The sequence below is a fragment of the Hippocampus guttulatus genome, chromosome 4 (assembly GCF_054856545.1).
Source record: "Hippocampus guttulatus isolate MCC_2025c chromosome 4, RoL_Hgut_1.0, whole genome shotgun sequence".
Taxonomy (NCBI): Eukaryota; Metazoa; Chordata; class Actinopteri; order Syngnathiformes; family Syngnathidae; genus Hippocampus; species Hippocampus guttulatus.
The window spans coordinates 14,887,852-14,911,245 of record NC_141264.1 but is presented as its reverse complement, the minus strand read 5'-3'; the positions used below and the strand labels follow the sequence as shown (position 1 = coordinate 14,911,245).

Below are 23,394 nucleotides of genomic sequence, written 5' to 3'. Positions count from 1 at the left end.
AGCTCGATAATGACTTCCAAGTAGTCGAATCCATACATCATCCTACGTTTGGATAAACGTGCTCTTTTGTGACAACCACCTGCAAATATGTGCTTTTTTTTCACTGTTACAGTAAAAAGTTTCAATTTCTAATTTGTTAAAATGGAAATAAATTAAATGAACATAATCAGTTTCAGTTGCCACCCTAAAACTTACTCTGACTACTGTTTTAATAATATGAACTGTCCTCCACGTTTTGCACGGTGAACCCATTTACTGGTGATAAGAGCAACCCTTGATGAAAATCTGCGACCTAAATTGACCATATAATTGCAGTTCTTTTGTAGTTTTACCTCACTCACATGCTCTAAACATGTTTAAGCAGATATGTACTGTAAAATATACCTTATGTATCTGCTTGGAAGTAATATATTTCAGCAAGTCATCACAGGGCTATTCCACGCTGCAACAACACACTCTAAAGCGGCCCAAAGCCCTGGTTCACACGCTGGTTGTCAAATTGAGCATTTTAAATGTACATGCATGTATTCTTGGCCAGCAACGAGGCACTCTAAATCAGCCCTGGGGATGGGTACCTCAAGCCCAAGTGCATCACTGTTTTGGTAAGCGCTTTGTTACAGCTGCGGCTGTTGTGAAAGCGCTATATAAATCAGAACATATTGTATTGTATTGTATTGTATTGTATTGTATAGTCACACCCCAAAAAGTTTTAATTAAAATGGTGGAAAAACAGTTCAAAGCTATATCTCCACAATTAAGTACAACATAGTTCTGAGTCGCTGCACATGTTTTCGAAAGTTATCTACAAACATGTATTGTGTATTCTGAAATCACTTCAAACGGAGTTCAATTTACAAGGTTTCTGTCTCAAAAGAAATTTGAAAGAAAGTGGATTCCCACTCCCATACCATCCCACTCGCACGGTAAAATAAAATATTCATCCATCCATTTTCTAATCCACTTATCGGGATGGCTGGAGACGGAAATCGAAACCTCCAAAATACTGCTCCGTCCCACTGCCGGTGAACACAACACTCGCATTTGTTATGCGTCTGTTCAGAATGACTCCCACTCTTGTACCGCTCCCATTTTGGCAGTCAGCTCTTTGGCTGCACAACCACGGGGTTATTTTTTTTTCTTTCCCGCTGCTGTCTGCTCCGATGAACTTTTTTTTTTCATGTACCGTCGCAATAACTTGATTAAAATTTGGATTCCATCTCTTGGAAATACTGTGGTGTTCCTGAAAAACTGTCAACCTCTAATTTACAGTGAACTTCAAATAAGTATGACAAACACAGTTTGAAGCAAGCACACCTTGCATCTGAAAATGGCAAGGAGAGCAGGAAATAAGGAATACTTCCAAAAGAGTGATGACGGGTCTTCACCAATTGCGAGTGCTTCTTCAGCATATCCCACAGCTTCACTGGACACTATTCATTAAAGCATATATTTTTTTTCAAGCTCTCATTTCGCATGGTCAAGGGAAAAGAATACAAGGAAAGAACAGTGCAAATATTATTTTCAATGGTCCACCAGCGCTTCATGTTAAAAATGTTTCACTGCTCTATCACACCATGTTCACAAACTGACACTCGTGGCATACATGTCGTATTCCAATAATTACCATATGCCCAGCACCACCGGGAGTCAAGGCCCGGCCGAAAGTAATATATGACGCACGAGACACGCACACGCCGCGGGTCGCCTGGCGAGAACATACGAAAGCATGCCGGCTCATCCTCCGCGAGCTGTGGCTGAATATAGCACTTGTCTTCTCATCACCAGGCACTTATTGTTTCAAATTCAACCGTGGCTCGGCAAGAACACGGATATCTGCACAATCTCCTGTTGGGAGAAGGTAACACGCAACATAACCCCCGGGAGGTCCTCCTGACAGACAAAGATAGATGTTAAAAAAAAATTAAAAATACACATGGGGTGGGGGGAGTAATATAAGACAGCCAAAGACTGACATAAGAGAAAATGGAGGACATTATTTCAATGTACGGAGTCCTTGGAGGAACATTGTGTTTGTAGAGCGATACCTATCAGCTCCCTCGCTGTCTCAGGAGGTCTTACTGCACAGCGGTGTACTTCACTGCGATAAAACATCCCTGCATCTCTGATAGACAGATTCAGATAGATAGCGGCAAGGTGAAAGGGACATGAACAGCACAGCAAAGCAACAGTACATTGTTACTTCTTTACATGAATATTTACTTATGTAATGACTCGGTGACAGTGTCAATGTCTCTATACGTGCCCCGAGATTGACCGGCGCCCAGTCTTGGGTGTAGCTCGACAGGCGGTGTGGAAAAAACATATTCTTCTTCTTCTTATTATTATTCGTTTTTAGGAAGAAATTTTTGCGCTCGACTCGGTAAAATTTCAGATCCCCCCCCCCCCCCAGCCATAATGAACATTTTACTTTTAATCCCTACATTTGAAAAATGTCCGATAATATATACTTTCTAACCCTCATTGTGTGAAAATAGACTAGTTTCATGATGTCGACACAAGGTTTAAAAAGAAATGTAAATAGAGAGAGCGAAAGTCATTCATGGTTGAGATTGTGATTGCCTGATTAATTGAGATATTGGATTCAATAAGATGGAGGAAAAAATAGACAGGAGGAAATGGCAAAAGGCATTTTTTTTTTTTCCACAGTATTTGATTTAAAGTACAGTATTTGGGAGAACATGAAGACTCCACACAGCAAATCTGGAGCCCCAATTCAATCCTGCAACCTTCCTTTTTGAAAATGCTTTTTGTAGCATAATGCAGGGGCTGGTGCTTTTCGCAAACACAAACCAATTCCATTGACTTCATATGACATTTTGTCAATGGAATGTGTGCATGAACGCACATGCCGTTCGTCTCTTTGACTGATTTCCCAGACGGTTCAACCGAATGGATAATTCGCACTGCGACGTGTCTGCCTGGCTGCTTGCACGCTTTGGTCTGTCTGTCGCGCTGCCTCCCAAGGCACTGATCGACTAACTAGTGATTAATATTAAGTCGCAGCCACCCCTCTCAATGCCCCCCTCCCCTCCCCAGCCCTTGTAGATGTGGACCTTGAGATATTATCAACGCACACCTTGATTAAACGCGACCCGTGCACTGACATACATTTACTCAGGACTCAATTTATGTGTTTTCACTTGATGCCCCTTCATGTTCACAGGAACACCGGAGTCAGGTGTGGTTTTCCCAATACTGGCTCGTCAAAATGCAATAAAGATTTGTATTAAACTAAAAACATTTCAAAACATGTATATCTGTTTTTAATGACCAGAATAAATAATATGCTGCATTGTCTTCTCACATGTGTTGTCTGATGAACGACCCCTTTTCAGTCTGTGGGCACACAAATCTTTACCTAATTGCTCTTGTTAAAAACTAGCTCCTCTTGACGCAATAGATAGGACCAAGTTGGGGCATGACTAATAGTATTTATTTCAAGTTTTTTTATCTCATCTGTGCATTTTTTAGTGTCAATTTACTAACTGTGGTTGTGATCTTGCGCTCACACTGACTTGTTGTGATGATCATGTCATGGATACAGCGTCAACGAATTGAAGAAATGATCTTTTTTTAAGGGTCTTTTAAAAACGTGTCAGCAAGGGTCAATTAAAGGGTGGAACTACTTCCCACAATTTGAATGTCATGTAAAAATGTGTAAAAAGATCAGTGAATTATGTCATTTGCTCATGTTGTTGACATGCTCCAGCACTTGTCTTTTTGTAACTGAAGCGCTTCATGAAAATGTGTTTGAAACCTTTGATTTATCGAGTCATGTTACCAGAATAAAAACAGTAATGGTTCATTAGAATGGTGGTAGGGTGAAAAAGAAAAAAAAATCATTATTTTAAAAGAGTGCTTGTTTTTCAGAGAACTCAGTTGTCTGTTGTTGTTGATTTGACATTTTTGTCCCCATTTCCTATGTTAATAGTCACACTGTGTGCCTCTCCTCATTTCAAATACCCTACTTCCTTCCTTTACGTAACTCATCACCCTGTTTGATTTATTTAGTCAGCAAGCTCCCCGTTTCCCTGCATTTTTCTTTCCAGGTCACCCCCCCCCCCCCTCCGACTCCCTCACACACACACACACAATTACACACACATCCACCCTGTTAGCATTTTGCTAATAATGTGATGACACCCTCTCTCGCCATCTAATATATTCACAGACACCCAGGTTTTTGACACTTGAAAATTTCATTCCCCGCCTCTCTTCAAAACCTGTTTGTCATGGTTTTAAGATTGCCAAAGTGATGAAGAGTCATGGATTTTGAATGCCAAGTGGATAATAAGCCCCTGTGAGTCCAGGGTGTTTCCCGCCGCTCGTGCAAAATCAGCTTTGTGGTTAAAAAAGAAAAAAAAAGTGATTAATTAAAATAATTTAAAAGTTTAGGTCTTGTCAACTCGATAACTTTTCATTTCCCTCTGTTCTCGTCAGGCCTGCTCCTTTCAGATCGTTTTACTGCCGTCACTGACTAGGATTGAAACCCTACTCAACATATCCAAAAATGAGGTTCACTATTTTGTGGTTCCTATATTTTGATGCCAATGTTTTTGCACTGTCATGTTCAAGTGTAAAGGGCCAGTAAAAAAAAACTCTGAAATACTGTATTGCATTACAATTACACAAAATCTGTAAAATGATAAATACCTGATGTCTTTTTTTTTACTCTATCCTCCATTGTCAAAGGGGGAACAACATTTTTTTGTGTTCCCTCTCCTTCAATAATTAATGTGGCACTGCCTCTTTTAAAGTGGAACTCATGCGTTTAACTCTCCTTTTTTTCTCTTGATGTCCATGAGGATGCTCGCATTTTGAGAGCTTTTGTTTTCATTTACAAGTTGAAGTATTTTAATACCTTGCTGACCTTTGTGTCAGGGGTACCTGTATGAATATAACGGATGAGGAGGCTGTTGTGTTCTGCTGTTTTTGTCAAGTATGTTTTGTTAGTGGGCCCTTTTTCTCTGAATGTCCATGTGGAGGTTACGTTGTGTCAATATAATTGATCAAGAGGATTGTTTTCGTCAGGCTTTGTGATAAGAGGCGATTAAACGAAACCAACACAAAAAATCCTCCTGTGCATCATCAATATTCTGAAACACAACAGAGTCGGACACCACTGGTTACACAAGAACATGTTTTGTATGTTATTAATATTAAATGAAAACAGGAAATAAAACGTTGTGCTCAGTTTGGAAGGAAAGACCTTTGTACCCAATTTTACAAAGACCAGTATGTCATGCTTAGTTTTTAGATTTAACAAGTTCCATTAAGGTTCAAGATCTTTTCAATCCCTTTTGGTCTTGAAGGCTTCTGTCAGCACTGAGAGTCCCAATAACCAGTCCAGTTCCAGCCTCAATATTGTTTGTAGTTTATTGGCCCCTTCCCCAGAGACTTTATGAAGTGTGGTCCCTTCAAAAACCAGCGTGGCTTGCACTAAAACCTGCGGGCGCCCACTCGTTCCGGAATCTTTATGAATGCCTCTGCCAGAATCCTCCTCTGGGTACATTCTTATGGCTCGGGGTAATGTTCTCCAAGGAGGCCCAACTAAAAAAGAAAATGATAGCCAAACGTAGCTAGCTAAACACTCTCTTTCAGGGAGATCTGTTAAGAAAATATGTAAAACGCCATAGATGAGCTAACAAATAGCATTGGTGTTATAAATCACCCTTTAACTCTTTCATTCCACAAGACGTGCTTGTATGTCTTTTTTAAAATTAAGCCCCGCCTACCAAGGACATACTTGTACGTCTAAGTCTTTTTTTTGCATCATCGAGAGGAGAAGGGTCTGATGCAATCTGTGAATGAGAATAATTGCATTGTAAATCATGTAAAAAAAAGTAACCAGTAAGTGGCAGTGGTGCCTCACGTGCTTGAAATGCATGCTTTCACAAAAAGCTCTTTTTCTCCGTTTTTTGATCAGGAACCGCCATTTTCATGAAATTCAGCCATTTTGTAATGCCGATTGCTGAAGAATGGAAAAAGACAGAAACTATTTTTTTTCTGCTGAAAGAAGATAGTCCAAACTTTATTTTGGTCGGCTCCATGTGTATATAGCATTAGAACCAAATATACTGTGGGCCTTGCAAGATCAGTCAAAATCCAGTAAAATGCTGGGATTGAGGGGGTTGCTCCAGTGAAAATGGCTGGGATTGAATGAGTTAAGCAGCATATAGCAAGCATATAGCATATAACACATGTAGACAGACAATATAACAAAACTCACAGACGCATATTCCTTATCCCCTGCAAAAATGTGTCTTGATGTATATCCATGTCTGTATGCATCATACTGGCCCCTGGTAGCCAAGACATCAGAAGGAGCATCAAAATGTCCAGTGAATTGAAGCAAGAAATCTAACAAAGACGGTTTAATCTTGACACGCTATTCATGTCATTACTGTATGTTTTTATAATTTACATTATTATAGAACGCTATTCTTTATTATTTAAACAAATGCATTATTTGTAAAAAGTGTTTGTTGTTTTTGTGAGGCTGAAACAGATTTGCAATTCCATTTTTTTTCTGACTACTTGCCAGTCCATCCAACCAGCGTCACAGGACATCCACATCGAGTATGTTGACCTCCAAGATCGTCTGAGACCAGGCACCCCGGTCAATCGTCTTGCATAACCAAAGAATTTCTGCACAACCTGTAAGAAACCATGTCAGGGAAGCTCATTTGCATTCTCGTCGTCCTCATCTTGGTCTCGACCTGATTGCAGTACGTCATCGTACCGGACTTCGGCGGATTAATTCTCACATTTGATGGCGTCTGGCACGATGGAGAGGTGTTCTCTTCACGGGTGAATCCCGGTTTTCACTGTTCAGGGCAGATGGTAGACAGTGTGTGTGTTTGTTCATGTCGACGTTACGGATCGAGTGGCCCACGATGGCGGCCGGGTATATGGTATGGGGAGGCGTATTTTATGGGCAACAAAGACAGGTGCATTTTATTGATGGCATTTTGAATGCACAAAGATACCGTCACAAGATCCTGAGGCCCACTGTTGCGCTATTCATCCACAACCTCACATTGCAGCATGATACTGCACGGCCACATGTTGCAAGTTTCTCGTCACAAATCCTGGAAGTTAAACCATCCCAGTTCTTCCGTGGTCAGCATAATTACCTGACATGTCCCTCAATGAGCATGTTTTCAGAAATTCTGGATACGACAGCGTGTTCCGATTCCTGCAAATATCCAGCGTCTTTGTTGAAGAGGATAAGCCAACATTCCATGTCACAATGAACCACCTGCTATATATACAGTACGTGGATCATGGTTGCACGTTATGTCCATGAAATCAATGCAAACATAGAAAACAAATCTGAATAACTGCATCCAAAAGGAATAAAAGTGGACAATCTAAATTCCGATAAGACCATAAAGGATTGTTGTGCGTTCATAATTACACAATCATTCTACCGATGGCTGTTTGGCAACAAAAACAATCAACGGTGATTTCCAAAATGAATACAAAACAAGATTGGATCTCATTGACGGATTCGGATTGGAAAGTAATCCTCTGCCATACTGAAAAGCGCGGGCCTCCTCAAATGAGATGCCGGCTAATTTATGCGAGTGCACACAGACGTCACAAAAAATATTGGGCACCTTTAATCTTTGCCGCTGTAATTGACTTTTTTTCACTCAGCCGTTTCAATTTTGTCTGCAGGACTCATCTCGCTGGAAAATTTTGTTTTTATGCTTTTGTTGACTGAAAGGTGATATAAATAATCATAAAAAACCTTCAGGAAAACCATTAAAGTGAAAATCTACTTTTCCCTCAATCTTGCCTTTTTGTAAATATCAATCACATCACATCGTTAACATTTTTTTGGGGGGGTGTGGGGGGAGAAAATTTAAGCACCATCATTTTGAAAAACCCATCATCTATTTTGACTTCACTCACTTTTTAGGAGATGTTGTAAAAATTGTTGTGTTTGGCCCAATGTTACGGATTCTTGTTTCCTGACCAAGGACATCAAATGCCTGACTTTCTTCTAAGATTTTCCTTCCAGTATGTCTACTTGTGTTTATCACAGGCCTTGCAAAAGGATTTTGACTCTCCCTTCTACTGTAACGCTCTGTGGAGGAGTGAAATCTACAGCCAAGTCTTTGTATATCTGCGAGTGTCTAAGAGTAGAGAAGTAAGATGTTTGTAGAATGGCATTGTGGTCATCCTCGCTAGCTTTGGCTTCCGATTGCCACTAGTCATAACAGAATCGGATTTTATTCAGGTCCCAAAACGTCACACACCAACACTTTTGATGTAAGATAAAATATCCAAGTCTATCATCAAATACAATAAATACACCTGCGAAACAGAAAAAAATAGTATTTTGGAGAGCACTCTTAAATGTCCAGTTTTACAACACGCTATGTTGCGGAACTTGAGATGAAACCGAAACATGCACAAGACTCCCACTAATTACATCCGGCACAATGGTGACTTCTAATGTCAGTTAAGTTTCAGTTTTTTAAAAGAAATTATATGCTGGTCCAGTAGAAGAAGGTATTTTTTATTTTTTTTAATCATGCCATTTTTGTTCTACTACAGGCCTTTTAATGGGCGGGGGGGGGGGGGGGGGATTGGGGCAGAAAAAAGTTTTCTCCCACTATAGATCATTTATTGTTTTTTTTTCCCCACCACTGCAGGTCATTTAGTATTGCTGCTTGCAGCAACATCAAACAACAGCAGGTTGCTTCCCCTTTGAAAGCACTTGAAAGCGCCAACAGCAAATATTATATTTTATTTATAAAGTATTTGTTTAATCCACCTTCTGTGGAGAATAGTTTATGAGTTTAGGTAGCGGCTTTAGTTATTTATTCATTAGCTGGTGAATGGGCGATCTCATTGCTCCACCTCTGCATGCCACATAGAAGGCATTTGTTGCTACAACCTGAAATTGAATGTGAATCTTTTGTCCGTTGTTTTCCAGGCCATTGATTTTCCCCTTTTGGCTCATGTGCCACGCTTAATACACCTGTGCAACGCAGTCAGCCAGAGACAACCACCTGCAGCTTGATAAACGTCACCCAGGGTGGGGAAGCTGGAGGACGACAGAGTGTTGGCCACGCCTGGGAGGTTCTCAGAAAGACTGGTCCAAGAGTGCGTGAGCAGTAAAATCTGGTGAGGGATTGTAAAGGGAAGAATGACTCGCAAAGGGAGCCAACGTCATCCGGTAAGATCAAACTTTCTGAGAACCACCCGTATTGTAATAAAAATAAATAAATAAACATAACATACATGCATTGAAATAGAAACATGAATTTGTTTGCTGAAATAATACAAGTAATGTTTTTTTTGTTTGTTTTCATTTTACATTTCTATTTGACAATAGGAAATTTTGTTGGTGCTTTCCATGTTACTCCATATCTAAATGAAGTTGATGTAATACAATTAAATGAAATGTTCAAATTGATGTAAAACAACTAAATGTGTGTATATTTCAAAGAAACGCTGAAATATTACATCCAAAAGGAGATATGTTGTTGTTTGGTTGGTCTCACACTTGACAGGAGTCAATATGCCGCAGTCCCTGAAGTGTGGTCAAAAACTTACATTTTGATGAGCATCGCACTTTCTTTTTTCTTGTTATCGTGCCGCTCAAACTCCCCAAGTTTGTGAGTCACGTTGCCGTCAATGAAATCTTATTTGGGGGTAGGATAGGATTGGAACTTAACAGCGGGGGACAGGCGTCAGCAAATGCACTTTAAAAGCAGCGAGAAAATGAAGTCAGGTCCCCTGAGAAGGATTGCAATGCGATGGAGCTGATATTGTTGACAGAGTGGAGCACACTTTTTTCCTTTCAGGTCAACAGGATGGCTTAAGTGAAGTCAATAACAGCAATGACAAAACAACAACAACAACAACAACAAAAGATAGCTAGAGAGTCCATGACAAATTACATTAAAACTATATGTGAATGTATCAATTTACGGGATCCACTGGCGCTATGAGAAAGATTCTAACCACCAATCTACTTGCAGTCATTCAGCCTTGCTTATAAAGAAAATGGACCGAAATGCCATTACAGAGGTGTGTTAACCAGATTAGGAAAGTTGCCGTTACCTTGTGCCGAAAGTCATCCGCCTTTCACGGCAGTCCAGTGGCTTGTGAAAGCCGTTTCAAATGTCTCTAACTCTCTTTTTTCATCTTTCTCTCACTCACCGGTGCATTAACGGTGAGTGGTGGTTCCTGGCATATGCAATATGTGCAGCCACACAGGGTGGCGTTGCCACGCCTCCAATGGAAAAAAAAACCACAGCATCAATTGCTTTTAGGTTGCGTAAAGACAAGTGAAATCATGTGGTTGCACATGTGTGCACACCCTCTATTTTTGGCTATGATCATAATTAACCAATCACATTTAAACTCAAATTAAATGGGAGCCGGTACACACTTGCCAACTCACTGTAACTAAATAACTGTAAGTAAATAATTGGAAATAAGTTGTTGTGCCAGTAACTAACTGTAGCTGAGTAACTGTAACCACTTCTGAGTAACTGAAATTAAATACCTTGGTAACTAAGCTAAGGGGCGTAAAAATATCAAAAATTGCTTACTAAAGCATCTGAACTTGAAGGACTTTAAATGGTTTCCTCCTATTGAAAATGTTTATCTTGCTTCCTTATTTTACTTCTATCATTTTCTTGTATTTTCTTGTTCTGCATGGATGTCAATACAATGTGTGTGTGTTTGTGTGTGTGGATACTTTAGGGGCCTCAAGGGCGCGAGGAAGTGTGACATGTTTCTGCAGGTCAGCTGGAATGGATGGGGAGGGAGAGCATGCAGTCATAAAGAGTAGATAGCAGTAGGACACACACACACACACACACACACACACACACACACCTCACTTCACTCAGTGCACCATAAGATCGACGGCGTGCATGAGTCCAAATGATCCAGAGAACATGGCGGGTGTCAGGGCTGTTCATGCTGGCGTGAAAGCACTTGTGAATCTCCTCTGACACACACTGCAGATAAGTGTGTGTGTGTGTGTGTACGTGTGTATGTGCTAGTAAATGATAGAGTTAGACAGTAGACCATAGAAATGCTCCATTACACACAAACCCCTATGCTTCTAACCTGCTTCTCTCTGCCTTATCATCACATATATAAAAAAGTATTCCATTCATTTTGATTGCCAGGTTTGTATGATTTTAAAAAAATGAGACCAGGACAAATCTTTTCAAAAATATATTAATGAGTCATGTCAGGTAACCTGTAGAATTTAATTGAAAAAGGAATTCAATCTTTTCAAAAGGGAAAGGGGAAATCAAAAGAAACAACTGAGATAATGTGGTTACACAAGTGTGAACATCTTCTTATAATGAGATGTGGCATTCCAACTCAGTCAATCAAAAACAATCTAAACTTTAATTATACATCACGATTCATCATACCTGTCAACTTTTCGGAGCGCCAACCTGTATAAACTACCAAAAAAATCCTTATAAAGAGCAAAAAATCCTTATAACATACCAAAGCATTTTATGTCAAAACAACGGCACAGAAAAAAACCCCACGAAATCTGTCTAATCATCATTCTACGTCGTGGCATTACTGTGTTCAGAGTTGTATTCCGGAAAAGAAAGCATTCGAGTAGACGAGCACCATTCTGGGCAAAAGCAAACGGAACTACCCGTTAGGGGGGGGGGGGGGGGGACAAAAAACTGAAATTTTCAGAATCCGTATGATTTGTGCGATACGGCCATATACGTAAAATTCACCACAAAATCCGTATGAACTATGGCTAAACCGTATCAGTTGACAGGTATGATTCATGCGAAGGAAATGCAACACAGTGCTGTAGATAAAGCAAGAACAAAACCGAAGAAACAAATGTTAAACACACATTTATCTATCCATCTATCCAATTTCTACTCCGCGGGTGAGTTGGGGGCCCATGCCAGGTGTCTTCGGGGGGCAGTCGGGGTACACCATGAATTGTTTGCCAATCACAGGGCACACATAGACGAACAGCCATTCACATGCATAATCATACCTCGGGACAATTAACCTACAGTGCATGTTTTTGGATTGTGGGAGGGAAGTGGAGAACCCGGAGAAAACCCACGCAGGCACAGGTAGAACATGCAATCTCCACAAAGGAAGGCTGGGTCCTGGAATCAAACCCTGCACCTCTGAACTGTAAGGCTGACGTGCTAACCAGTTATGCACCGTGCTGCCCTATATTTAAATATATACAGACACATACTGTGTGCTGTTTCAGCCATACAGGCTGTCATATTCACGTGTGTTTTGTTGCCAAATGCAATATGCATTTAATGGAGCATCACTTGATTTTGATACTTATTCTGCCTATCGCACGTCACCTTCATGCACACACACACACGCACAGAGTGAAGGTGGTGTGACAAGGGCCATGTAGCGCACGCACCTCATTTGTCAGAACCGGAAGACGTCATTATTCGTGTAAAAACAAAGCTAATTAGGCGAAAACATGATACTTGTAAAGACCTGCATGTGACTTTGAGAAGGACCTCTATGCTACTATGGCGCCATCTGCAGAAAGGTGAGCATATGACAGCTTCCACTTCCACTTGTCACTCAAGTCAATGAAGGCAATTTGATGACAAAAACATTTAATAGGTGAGACACATGATACGATAAGTCACATAACATAAAAAATGGGGTTTTACATGTTGTATATTAGGTAGGGAAGGGTTTAACTTGAAAGTGGATGGGTTATACTGAAGAAAAAAAAACTACTGTACAGGCGGACACAAACACATATAGATGGTCATCCTCCTCCTTCAGTGGTTTTTCTAAGTTTTGCAAGTCGGGATGGGCACAAAGGTCGCTTGCTTGTTACAACTTCTATCGGACGGTATGACATCAGTGTGGAAAGTTGAACTTTACCCTCGACACCGGCATGGTAACAGGAGGTGAGAACATTCCCAAACGTTGATAAAACACTTACATGTACATTAACAACATACATACATTAACAAAAGTAAGGCTTGATTTTCCAGCATGACAGCATACAAGCAAAACAAGCAATTATTAGCAAAATGTAAGAGTTTTAAAGACCATACTAAGTAAATGTAAAACTTCTGATTCATAGTCATGAGTTTTGTATTCAAGAAAAATGGTTCTTCTGAGTATTGAAAATGATTTTGTTACAAATTCATTTGTTTTGTTTCATGGTGTTGGATGAGATAAGCCTTATTAGGTGGCCCGGGGATCGACTGGTTAGCGCGTCGGCCTCACAAGGCAGAGGTGCAGGGTTTGATTGCGGCTCCGGCCTTCCTGCATTGAGTTTGCATGTTCTCCCCGTGCCTGTGTGGGTTTTCTCCGGGTACTCCGGTTTCCTCCCACATTCCAAAACATGAATGGTAGGTTAATGGAACACTCTAAATTGTCCCAAGGTGTGAGTGTGAGCGCAGATGGTTGTCCATCTTTATGTGTGCCCTGCGATTTGCTGGCAACCAGTTCACGGTGTTTTAACTAAACATTTTCTTTTGTAAACTCGAACGAATTACTTTAAGGAAAACTACACTGCAAATTTGGAAGCGCCCATCTCCAATTGCAAAACTTAAGATATAATGCTCATAATACAGTATCGAACTCCCATAAAAGTGAAATTGTCATACACAGAACAGAACACATGGGAAAAAACATAATCCATATACTATACAGTACTGTATTTATACAAGTATATAGACATCAATCAGTGGCTTTGAATGGATGTGAGGTTTATTGGCTTAAAAAAAATTATACACACACACACACACACACATGCACACATTTAACAAAGACTGAACTGAAATCTACAGTGTGAATGAATGGCTGAATACTCTCTCGGATATTCGCTTCTCGCTTCCGCCAAAGGTCTGTAAGACCCAACATGGAGTGCCACAAACACACTCATTAAATACTATGTACACAAAAGGACTAGCGTGGCCTGCCGAGCGGGCTGCCAAATGTGCTCCGGCGGGGGCGCCTTCGAGCCACCACACGTTGGTGTTCCAAGGTTTCAAGTAATGCCAGGAATCCAAAGTATTCATACATGCAGCACATCCTTTGTGCGTTTCGCTACAGTACCAGTGTGCCGCCGCATGAGGGACAGTGCCCCATCATAGTCAGCAAAAGGGGCATGTATTATGCGCTTTATGTTTTATTCAGAGTACAGATTTGTGTGGGAACAACACTGGATTTTCTATTTTATTTCTGCCCCTATTTTATCATTTAAAAGGGCCTTGTGGGCAAGGCGGCCCTCTGAACTCTGCCTAGCGACAAGTGGCCAAGGAAATAGAATGCCACCAATTGGTTATTTTCACATGGTTGGTTAGGTCGATAGCTATTAGAATCTCAATTTACTTGTCTAAAGTGTAAAAGGAATCACAAAAGCAGGATGCCAAATTTGTGTTTTATAAAAGTTGCCGCTTCACTTTTCATGTTTCTGAGGAATATTGAGCATCAAGAATTTCTGAAGAGATCTCCAGTTGACTTTTGGAATTGTTTTGAATTCCGAGTATTAGGCCATGATGAAACATTGTAACGTAACAACAACAATGTATGTTTTAATTTACAACAAAATAGTTTTTTTCGTCAAATAAAAATAAATGGGAGCAACATTACTTTTTGGGGAATATTAAATCATTCCCGCAGTAAAAATTCCACTTATTTTCTTTTATTTCATGTTATACAAATGACCCATTTATTCTTGTAAATCTGCAGCTCTTTTCTCGCAATCCTATGATTTTGTTCTCACATAATTAGATCTTATTTCTCATTAATTACTTTTCTTGTAACATGACATCATCACATGCCTTTCTGTAAAAATCTGAGTTGTTTTCCTCAGCCCTTGCAGAGTAAAAAATTACAGCTTGGCTCTTTCAATATCATGACTTTTTTTCAGAAAAAATTGCAACTCTATTTTTTAATATTTTAGCAGCTAGTTTACCTTTAACCTTATCATACCTGTCAACTCATACGGTTTAGCCATAGTTCATACGGATTTTGTGGTGAATCATACGTATATGGCCGTATCGCACAAATCATACGGATTCTGAAAATTTCCGGGGTTTTTTTTTAGGTTTTTTTCCCCTAACAGATAGTTCCGTTTGCTTTTGCCCAGAATGGTGCTAGTCTACTCGAACACTTTCATTCCCGGTAACTTTCCAGTAAATCACGTGGTTCCTAGTTGAAAACAGCAGAATATTCATTGCATACTTCGGTAGTGTACAAGCAAGTTCTACAAGGAAACAAATATATCATTCATATTGCGCAATGGAACCAACAAGAAAGAGAAGTAAAACGAAGCACAGTGGAAGGTTTCTTCAAGAATGGATATCGCAGTTTAATGGCGCAATAGTGCCTGGTAAGACTGAAGAATAATATTCTTGTTATAAGGATTTTTTGCTCTTTATAAGGATTTTTTTGGTAGTTTATACAGGTTGGCGCTCCGAAAAGTTGACAGGTATACCTTATTTGTTTCTCTTTTCAGTGGCCCATGTACTCCGATGTATCTCATCCATAAACTGCTTGCAATTCGAAATTCACTTTTTAACAGAAACACGGAGAAATGTTCTCTAACAGCAAAGTTTGAAAAATTTTCGTCACTCACGAAACTTTGAACCACCATCGTGTAAAATGTTATATTGGGATTTGGCTGCCATCTTGTTACTATTAGCTGCTTTTATTCCCTACTAAACACCTGAATAGCAGATGGGCATTTTTTTTTTGGGGGGGGGGGGGTTAATTACCATCGTTTGCTGTCAGAGTGAGTGTGACATCTGTTCTCGGTGTGTTTAAATCTTCCATTTGTCTTCGTCATCCATCATTATGAAGCAATCCTCTCATCCGCATACAACCTTACAAGCCGAGGAGTCCTCCCGAGTAGTTTTGCCAGCTCCGATGTCGGCGTAACAACCTGGCTGCGTGTTATGCGGTGCTCAGGTCCGGCTCGGGGTAATGCCTGAAGACTTTGTAGATCCATTGTGTGTAAAATGGCACGTTGATGAAGATGGCGGGCCGGTTGAAGCGGGCGCAGCCTCGGCCGTGGACGCTCACACCGACCACGACTTTGATTTCACCGTCCTGACACACCAAAGGACCGCCGTAATCCCTCTGCGGGGTTGGGATGAATTAAATCAGTGTATTTCCTGATCTTTATAGAGCCAAGGTATACATTTCACATGCAAAAAATCTTGTGCCATGCAAATAAGTCACAAAAACTTGGTATACTGAAACAATAATGATCTCGTTCTTGGACCTTGTGCCAGCAAATAGAAGAGCATTTTATGCATGTCACCCACCATCCATTGAGGGCAGAGATATTTGTGGATTTGTCACTAAATCATTCGCTGCCGTAGACTTTTATATTCGTCACGTGAAATCCAATTGTTGACTGTCACCAAAATATTCAACATATTTGTTCGTTAAGTACATTTTTCAAAGGGTCGGTGTGGAGGTGGGTATTTTCCTGTTTGTCTATGAAATTCAGGTTTGTAAACCACTATCATAACTAACAGATCTCGATAGATGGCAGTGTTGAATCACTTTTGATGTAAGATCAGCTTTGCTTTGAAGTAGAAGGTAAATCATGGTTTGGCATGTCACTCATTTTGGGAGGGATGTGCCATCACTTTGTAAAGGTGAGAATAGTGAGATCTGATACATACATACAAGTAAGACTGTTTTCTTACAAATGGATCTCTGTAATGTTTTGGTTTCTGAGCAAATGGCATGAAGGTTAAGGTGTACATATTCGATTCCACCTATTTAATTGCTTTGTCATAGTTTTATTGATTGTGAATTTGGCGCATTTTGATTTCCTGAGAAGTATTGGTGCATTTGCTTCCACCTGATATGTTGCGACTGAGTAAGATTGTCAGCCTTGACATTGATTACTTGATTTTTGCCACAGAAGCTTGGGGCATGCTTGAAACTCAAAAGATGAGACTCCTGACTTGCGCATGCTGGACTTGACATTCTCCCACCTCTGCATGGTCGTAATTAAAATGCCTAACAACAACATCAAAGGTTATTTTCCTCATATTGGAAGCAAGCAAAATGCGTTTTCGTGGTTACTAGAGATGCAGCACAGTTCTCCCAAAACATTCGAAAACCACAAAGGCTTAGGGCTTAGACTCGCTGATGAAATGTAGCGCAACGCACAGCTGCTCCACTTTACATCAAACTCCACACGCTAAGACCACAAATTTGCTCAAGATTTAGATCTTTGAAATCCAAGCGAGGAGGCGAGAGCGGGAAGATTTGCTTCGATTCACAAGGGGAACAATTATCAGATTCCAAAGAGCCGGGCGAGCATGAAAGGGGGGCTTTACCTCACACACGCCCTCGTTCCTGCGTCCTCCCGCGCAGATTTTGCTATTTGTGATGTGCAGGCTGCCCCGGTGCAGCTCTCGGCATCGTTCGTTGCTCACCATCGGAAGGTTGACTGCCTTCAGGACATCGTCGTGGCCTGTACCTGAGGAAGTTGAGAGTGCCACTTAGTCCTGGAGTGAATGTTTGCATGGTACACGCACTGATATAATGATTTCCTTTTTTTTTTTACTTTATCATTGTGACACTTTCAGTATAATACATTAAACAGAAAAGACATGAAGGAAAGTAAAACTACTGTTGCTATTTTAAAATTATATTCACATATTTTTCTTTAACTGAATAAATTATATATTTATCTTATTTTTACAAAAAATATAAATGCATAATAAGCAGAAATAACATGAAAACTGGTTGTCTTTATTTTATTCAACACGTTTATGTATTTATTGCATTATTTTTACATGATAATTTATTCAACACATAATTAGTCAATACATTTTATGAAAGAGACATTATAAAATGACTCTGAAACAATATTAAAATATTGCACATGAATAAAATAAAAATAATATTTTTTCTTGCTATTATTCAGAATACAGTTACTATATTTTCAACTTTTTATGATATTAGTTTAAAAAAAACAATATGAACCCTAATATGAACATATTTTAAATGCTGTTGTCTTCAAAAGATTTTGATTATAATGACATTGATGATTATAATTATATGAAAGATAATGATGATGATGATATACATCAATAGTAAAATACCATTCAAAATTGTTGAATGTTTTCAATTATCGTTTTCATGAAAAAAAAAACATTAAAATGCTTAAGTCTTAGACTCTATTTTTGAGCCAAAACTGAAGTGATATATGCTTATAATACGAGGACATTATTATATCTGGCTACAGCAATATCTTCCAAACACTGGAAACAGAAGTGGATTATAAAAATAATGGTAAAAAATATATAGGGTTTATAAAGTAGAAGCACCTTTGGTCTCCCCCCATCCATACATTTTACAAAGGGTTCCTTCAGGGATGGAGCAGCCGTCTACGGGCAGCTGAATGGTGTGCACGTTGTCAGCGGGGAGTGCAGGCCTGCAACAAAATAGAAAAAGCACAGTGTGCATTTTTGTGCGCAACTACATATAATCTATAACCGGATCACGTCACTCACTTGGAGAGCCTTAGCAGGGCTAAACTGGAACCATCGGGGCCACATATCACCTGCGCGATGCGCACTTCCTGTCTCGTTGCCCAATCGGACGTGTTGGCTGCAATATTGGACACGCCGAGCCACACCCGATACTCGCTTAGGTCCGGAACGCTGATGTATAGTGCAAGCGTTAGATGGTTAATTAAAAAAAAAAAAAGTCGAACAATTGTGAAGGTACCATGAGGAGAAGCACTGTCTGTCTGTGAGCACCCACTCCTCTCGTACCAGCGAACCCCCACACCAGTGCGCTGACCTACAAAGGACATCCAAAACAATCAATTACATCAATTAGAATTGATCAACGGATACAGAGCAGATTAATGCCTGTGAAATTTACAGTGGCATTAAATGATGTTTCGAAAGCAGCCGTGTGGAATATTAATGATGGTGTTGCCGGAAGGCTGCGTGCCCTTCAAGAGTGTGGAAAAACGCACAGAATAATAAAGACTCGGGCGTACCCTTTCTGTATGCTGACCATCCAGCTGCCGGCTGACACGCTCAGCGGACCTCCTCCAACGATTCGGGGCCTCTTATGGACGAAACAGCCAACAGAGGACAGCTCACCTGCACGAGCATGCAAACCCAAACACAAGATTTGTTTTTTTTCTCTTTCACAAAGACAACTAATTCACAACTACGATAAGTGACGATAAAATGCTGTAATTTATGTCAATTTTCTTGGAGGAGGACGAACATATGTCTGTGAGTGCAGTGAACTCCCACATATTTGGAATACGGCATGTGAGAATTCGCCTATTCCTATTTTCCAACCAGTTCTTTGCAAAATCCATCACTTATTTGTGTTTAAAAAAAAACAACAGCATCATGGCAACTATAATAACGGTCAACTGTTGATGGAGTTTGACAATTCTCTGCCGGATCCCGTCTCTATCCGCCACAAATAGCTTGTGTCCACTGTAGTGGATTGTGTCTATAAATATAGATAGCTGTTGCTTGAATGGTTATAATGGCGTGACTATCTATGTTGTTACTTAGCAGCTCCATAGCTTTTTGCATTGTGTGATCGCATTAGGTTAACAGGAGTCCAAGTTGTGGTGTTGTTTTAAATCCCCAGCGTGTAGTTCTCCTCGTTTTATGTTTAATTTGACAGCTATCTTAAATTGGGAGTGGCACTAAACAACCTTGAAAATTATTTCTGAAACTTAGTTCACGTTTTACCAAACTACTACTTGTTGTGAATTGAGTTGAAGTTGCTGCTCACCACCATGTCAAAGCGAGAAAAAAAAGAAAAAAGCCCCAAATGACATCTCTTATCTCAAAACTCCCAAATTGGGTCACTTAAGGCAGCTCAGTTTGTATGTTCACATTCCCCAATCCATATCTCTTATTGATAGAGTGTGTGCATCCAACTGAATTGGTTCATTACACCACTACGAAAATCACACATAAAACAGAAGCAGCTATGTTAAGGAGGTCATTAATGAAGGCAATAATTGACTGTTCACGCATGGCGTTAATGGAAAAAAAAATGAAGCTAAAGGCTAAACTTATAGCAGTTCATCTTTTGATGTGTCATGGCCGGAGGAACAGATTAAATGTTGCGCTTCTGCTTAATCACACACACACGCACATTAACACACACACACACACGATGTTGCACACCGTAACAAGTGCACATATAAGGATGACCGCTTTTCTGCCATGCCATTCAATCAGAATCAGCTAAAAGCAGACTGATGAGCTGGCCAAGACACTCACCTAGTGAAATGGTGTTCTGGGTAGCATCACCTGCACATGGGAGACAAATAAGGGGGTCAGCCAGGATTAACGGATACAAATAAGAGAGGAGGGGAAAGACTCCCCCGCCCTCCGCAATACACAAGACAGTTGCATTTACTGCAGGTCAAATGCCACGGCCAACAGCGACCCTCTATTTGTCAAGTCCTATTAGTCTGGAGTGTGGAAAACAGGATCTGTGTGGATTTTCTACTGAACAGCAAAATTGTATCACTTTAGTTGGTGTACCTTGTATGCACGTATGCAGCCACGACACTACGAGTCACTTTCTAACAGCAAGGTTTCGTATGTGACAATTAACTCGTTTCCGCCATTCTTTGTGAGGCCATTTTCGTGTGATCACGTCGCACAGATCTGTTTTGCACTCCTCTCAGACAAATTTCTGGTTTGTTAAAAATGCGTGTGTGCTACTATGCGCGCTTTTAGTATCCCACAAATTTGTTTATGGAGTCCATTGTTTCCTGGGGTTTCATGTTCCTAACTGCACACTTACATGGTTTCACGTTGCAGTAGTCCCAAGGAATGGCAGAATTGTTGGTGTAACACCATGGTCCATGCTTGTCCTTATCAGGGTTTCTGCAGTAGTTCCTCTCAAGGCCTGCAACTGTCACTCCTCTCTCGCCGCTATAAAACATGGAATGAATCATAAACTAATCATTGATGACCACAAAAACGTAACAAATGAAATTAATTATTCAAATGTGGTCACAGTCTGACATAAGGGCACCTGGAAATGGCCCAAATTACCACAATATTCCTGCTTCAAACCAACTTGGGAAGCTTCCTTTGTATTTTCAGGCATGGGTTTTTGAGATTTTTTTGTGCATCGAGTGATGATAGATGTGCCTACCAAATTTAATGATGCTAAGTGAAATGTTTGGTTTGGTTCTGACCTTGTGCAGTTATTTGTGTGTTTTATGATGAATCGTCAAATTTTGACATCATGCTACACCCACATTCACCCACCATGTCGAGACAAAAACTCAAACCTTTTGCAATTTAGCTTTTTCCATCTACCAAGTGTAAGTAATTCAAATTTGTTGCCCAGGGAAACTGTCTTCACGGGCTGAATTCTTAAATACGCTTGTAAAATTTGACGTGTTCAAGAATGGAAAATCCCTCAAAACGGCCATTTATTTGGCCTGAGCAAAATAAGGGCAAAGATGCAAAACAATCTCAAGAAAGCCCTTGCTCCCTTTTGTCATAAAGAGAGACTTTCAAGCGATTGAGTTTCTTGTAAAAGCCGAGCAAATGCACGGCGATACGATCTGGCTAGTGGAAGTACACAGCTGTGTGGGCTCTTTGTCCTGCGGGACAAGATAAGGAGGTGATGCGCAGAGGAATTACTCACAAAAACAGCCACCTACACTCTTTGACACATGATTCTGCCTCCTGTGAAAATCCCTCCACGCTCATCCATATAGGAACACGACAGCGAGGTTTGACAAATGATCTCTCGTGTTTGTTGAATCTCAAACCATGAGCTTAACAGACAATTTTCTGGTTGACTCCCTAAACCTTGACCTCTGACCCCCTCTGGGCGGGAGCCAGGGCGTGCATCGGAATGGCTTTGAAGCGTTTCAGCAGAGGAGAGGTGCGGGGTCAGAGATCATTGCCACCATCAGGAGTCATTCATGTCGACTTAGGTCATCTCAAGGGGAAGCGTTTTCACAGGTTATGAAGAGTTCTGAAGAGGGTTTCATCATAAAACGAATATCTACTGCAAGTAGGAGGTGGAGCTGCACAAACACCCTCTGCTCTAAAAGATGGATTCAAGTACTGCGACACCTGGCTGGTTACAACGATATGCAAAAATGGATAAAGGGTCTACAATAGGTAAATATGGGTGAATATTTCACACAGATAAAGATGCTGATCCATTAAGTGGGCACACACAGGATGGCATCTTCCAAACAGGCATGTTATGTTATTTTTTTTAATTTTCTAGAAGGAGTCGATTCAAACTGATCGTGAGAGATGAAATGGAAAATGAATCTGCTCTGCTGGTGTTAACAATTTCAAGATACCAGAAACAAAATATTTTTGCGGACTATAGTCTTTGGCTCGGGGGGCCACACTGATTTCTAAATTTGACAGGTGGGCCGGGTCAGCACAAGATACGGTACATATAAAAAAACGTAAATGTTGACAGTCCATACCAAACATCAACAGAACAAAAGCATTAAAGTATTACCATACTTTTTTAATGAGAACAGTGAAACAACTATGGTATATGTCCTGTATGAAGGGCCAAGTATGTTAACAACATACAGTACATGTGTGACAACACAAACAACAAAGTGCAACACTATATTGCCCAAAAACTGCAGCATACAGGACAGGTATATGACAAAATATAACAAAGTTAGGACTATTTGCTACAAAATGAGACAATTAAAAGACCTGGTGGCTTTCTTTCCACTCACTCAGTCTCGAACTTGGCATCCCCTCGATCACCACACAAGACAGCTTTGCTCAGCTGATCTCGTGCAACAAACTTTTGAACCCAGCCACGGGACGCTTCGATGTATTCGATGCCCATAGCGCTATGGAACTCGCTTCCTCTCTTATTAGCGGTCCAGTTTGCGGAAGGTTTTTAGCACGATAACAGTCAAACCATTCCAGGAAACGTTTATTTACTCGACTGTCCGTCGAGCCGCAAGCAATTCACTTTGAGCATGGAAATAGCCAGAATTGGACTGTGCAAGAATCGCTTCCTCATTTTTCAAAGTCTCGTAGATTTGAGTCTTTCAGACTCCAAGCGTCTCCTGAATGTTTTTTACTTTGTAACCCTCTTCGTTTGATCAGATACACTTTACTTTCTCTTCCGCAGCCATTACTGTTCCTCTTCATTTGGATGCCATGATCTACAGGACGTAAACATTTTTGCTTTTCTAGTAAAACTCACTGAAATAAAGAGTCAATTGCATGTCGCTGTTTTGGATCCAATGATAGAAAATAGCGGCACGGACACACTTATTCCGTCGTATCGAACGGGATTTGCTTGACTTGGGGCAACTGCGGGTTTCCGTATCGTCTCCCCCTCCCTCTCTGTGCTCTG

The 23,394-nt window shown here is 40.5% G+C and overlaps 1 protein-coding gene across 1 annotated transcript in view; it reads right to left on the bottom strand.

The window, feature by feature from the left end:
* Positions 1 to 12,627: 12,627 nt before the first annotated feature.
* The window catches only part of hgfb (hepatocyte growth factor b), a 28,934-nt gene continuing 18,167 nt past the window's right edge, over positions 12,628 to 23,394 (bottom strand). The window contains exons 11-18 of the mRNA XM_086109583.1: positions 20,827 to 20,957; positions 20,295 to 20,324; positions 19,034 to 19,139; positions 18,754 to 18,828; positions 18,537 to 18,686; positions 18,351 to 18,457; positions 17,355 to 17,497; positions 12,628 to 16,134 (exon numbers count right to left, since the gene is read on the bottom strand). Of these exons, the coding sequence (XP_085965709.1) occupies positions 15,949 to 16,134; positions 17,355 to 17,497; positions 18,351 to 18,457; positions 18,537 to 18,686; positions 18,754 to 18,828; positions 19,034 to 19,139; positions 20,295 to 20,324; positions 20,827 to 20,957 (928 nt within the window). The 3' untranslated portion in view covers positions 12,628 to 15,948. The remainder of the gene's footprint in view (positions 16,135 to 17,354; positions 17,498 to 18,350; positions 18,458 to 18,536; positions 18,687 to 18,753; positions 18,829 to 19,033; positions 19,140 to 20,294; positions 20,325 to 20,826; positions 20,958 to 23,394) is intronic.